This window comes from Trichinella spiralis, assembly GCF_000181795.1.
Source record: "Trichinella spiralis strain ISS 195 chromosome Unknown Scfld2, whole genome shotgun sequence".
Taxonomy (NCBI): domain Eukaryota; kingdom Metazoa; phylum Nematoda; class Enoplea; order Trichinellida; family Trichinellidae; genus Trichinella; species Trichinella spiralis.
The window spans coordinates 6,858,465-6,859,718 of record NW_003526941.1 but is presented as its reverse complement, the minus strand read 5'-3'; the positions used below and the strand labels follow the sequence as shown (position 1 = coordinate 6,859,718).

At 36.5% G+C, this 1,254-nt stretch overlaps 1 protein-coding gene across 1 annotated transcript; it reads right to left on the bottom strand.

Moving 5' to 3' along the window:
* Positions 1-17: 17 nt before the first annotated feature.
* On the bottom strand, positions 18-1,116 carry Tsp_06116 (hypothetical protein). The gene is given in 6 exon segments (XM_003380359.1): positions 18-50; positions 109-249; positions 261-384; positions 660-779; positions 822-903; positions 1,083-1,116. The coding sequence occupies 6 exon segments, from the start codon at positions 1,114-1,116 to the stop codon at positions 18-20; spliced, it is 534 nt and encodes a 177-aa protein (XP_003380407.1).
* Between the last annotated feature and the right edge of the window lie 138 nt (positions 1,117-1,254).

Below are 1,254 nucleotides of genomic sequence, written 5' to 3'. Positions count from 1 at the left end.
TATTCTATGGAAATACTTTAAAATGCGGCTTTCGTCTTCACAGATACTGTCTATAACATTAAAAACAAAACAGTTCTCCTACAAAAAAATAGTGCAATTCTTCCTTACCTTGCGTGACAAACCTGAACATTTTTTTTTCTTATATTTGCTTTTGAAATTGCTTTCACCTGCTACTACTGTTACTTTTCCGATGATGACATACCCATTGCTTTCAACAACATAATGCTGGAATGTACTACGACCTGTTCTCTTTATTTAACATATTTCATTGCTGCCATAATATCAAATTCCTTCTTACTATTTGTGATAAGCAAAGGCACACTGGGACGGCTAAGAAACGCCTTTACCTCCATTTGATTCGCTTGATGTAAATGTACTGCTGTCCTGGAAAAAATGTGCACATTTTACATATCCAACTGCAATCAGAAGCAAGTTAAATACTTACGGATGTTTGTGATGCCACATTTAGAACAAACCGATGTGAACATGACTAATCACGGTGTCCAGAACGAAAGGAACTTGAGAACAGTTCAGCTAATGATGTTATCTGTTATTATAGATATTCATGTATTCATATTCATATTCAGATAGATATTCAAATTTAATCCATGTAACACTCGCATCTTCCAGCTATCTAATTAATCAAATTCAATACTTACTGATGAACGATACTATTTGTGATAAGCAAAGGCACACTGGGACGACTAGGAAAAGCCTTTATGTCCATTTGAACAAGGGTTGCCAACGGTACAATCTTCATGGGATGACGTAATCCATAGCTATTATAAACAAAAGCTACTCAGTAATTTTTGTCATATCACATTGGAAACGCACTGACAGCAACAAGCACCAATACGTTGTCAGGACATGTATGAACGCTGCTCGACTGACTCAGCGAAATTGCTACAATTACAATCAATTCCCTCTTACTCTTGTGATAAGTGAAAGCACACTAGGACAACTGGGAAACGTCACTGCACCAACTTCAACTAACTCAGAGCACCATCAGAAGAAATGCTGTCATGGATAAAATGTGTACACTGTACGATGCAACTGCAATCAGGAGCAAAATCAATACTTACGGATGCCACATTTAGAACGAAATGATCTGAACATGACTTATCACGGTGCTCAGAACAAACAAAACTCCATAAAAGCGCAGGTGATGACGTAATCTGTAATTATAGATTTTACCAAAATTCTACATATATCTGATCAGTCCATCGTCTTGCTGTCTAATTAAACAAAGTCAAT

Coding starts and splice junctions, on each gene's coding strand:
- Tsp_06116 (XM_003380359.1), bottom strand. CDS start 1,116: ATGTTCAGATCATTTCGTTCTAAATGTGGCATCC. Junction 904..1,082: donor TCGTTCTAAATGTGGCATCC/GTAAGTATTGAT, acceptor TTGTAATTGTAG/CAATTTCGCTGAGTCAGTCG. Junction 51..108: donor GTTCAGGTTTGTCACGCAAG/GTAAGGAAGAAT, acceptor TTAATGTTATAG/ACAGTATCTGTGAAGACGAA.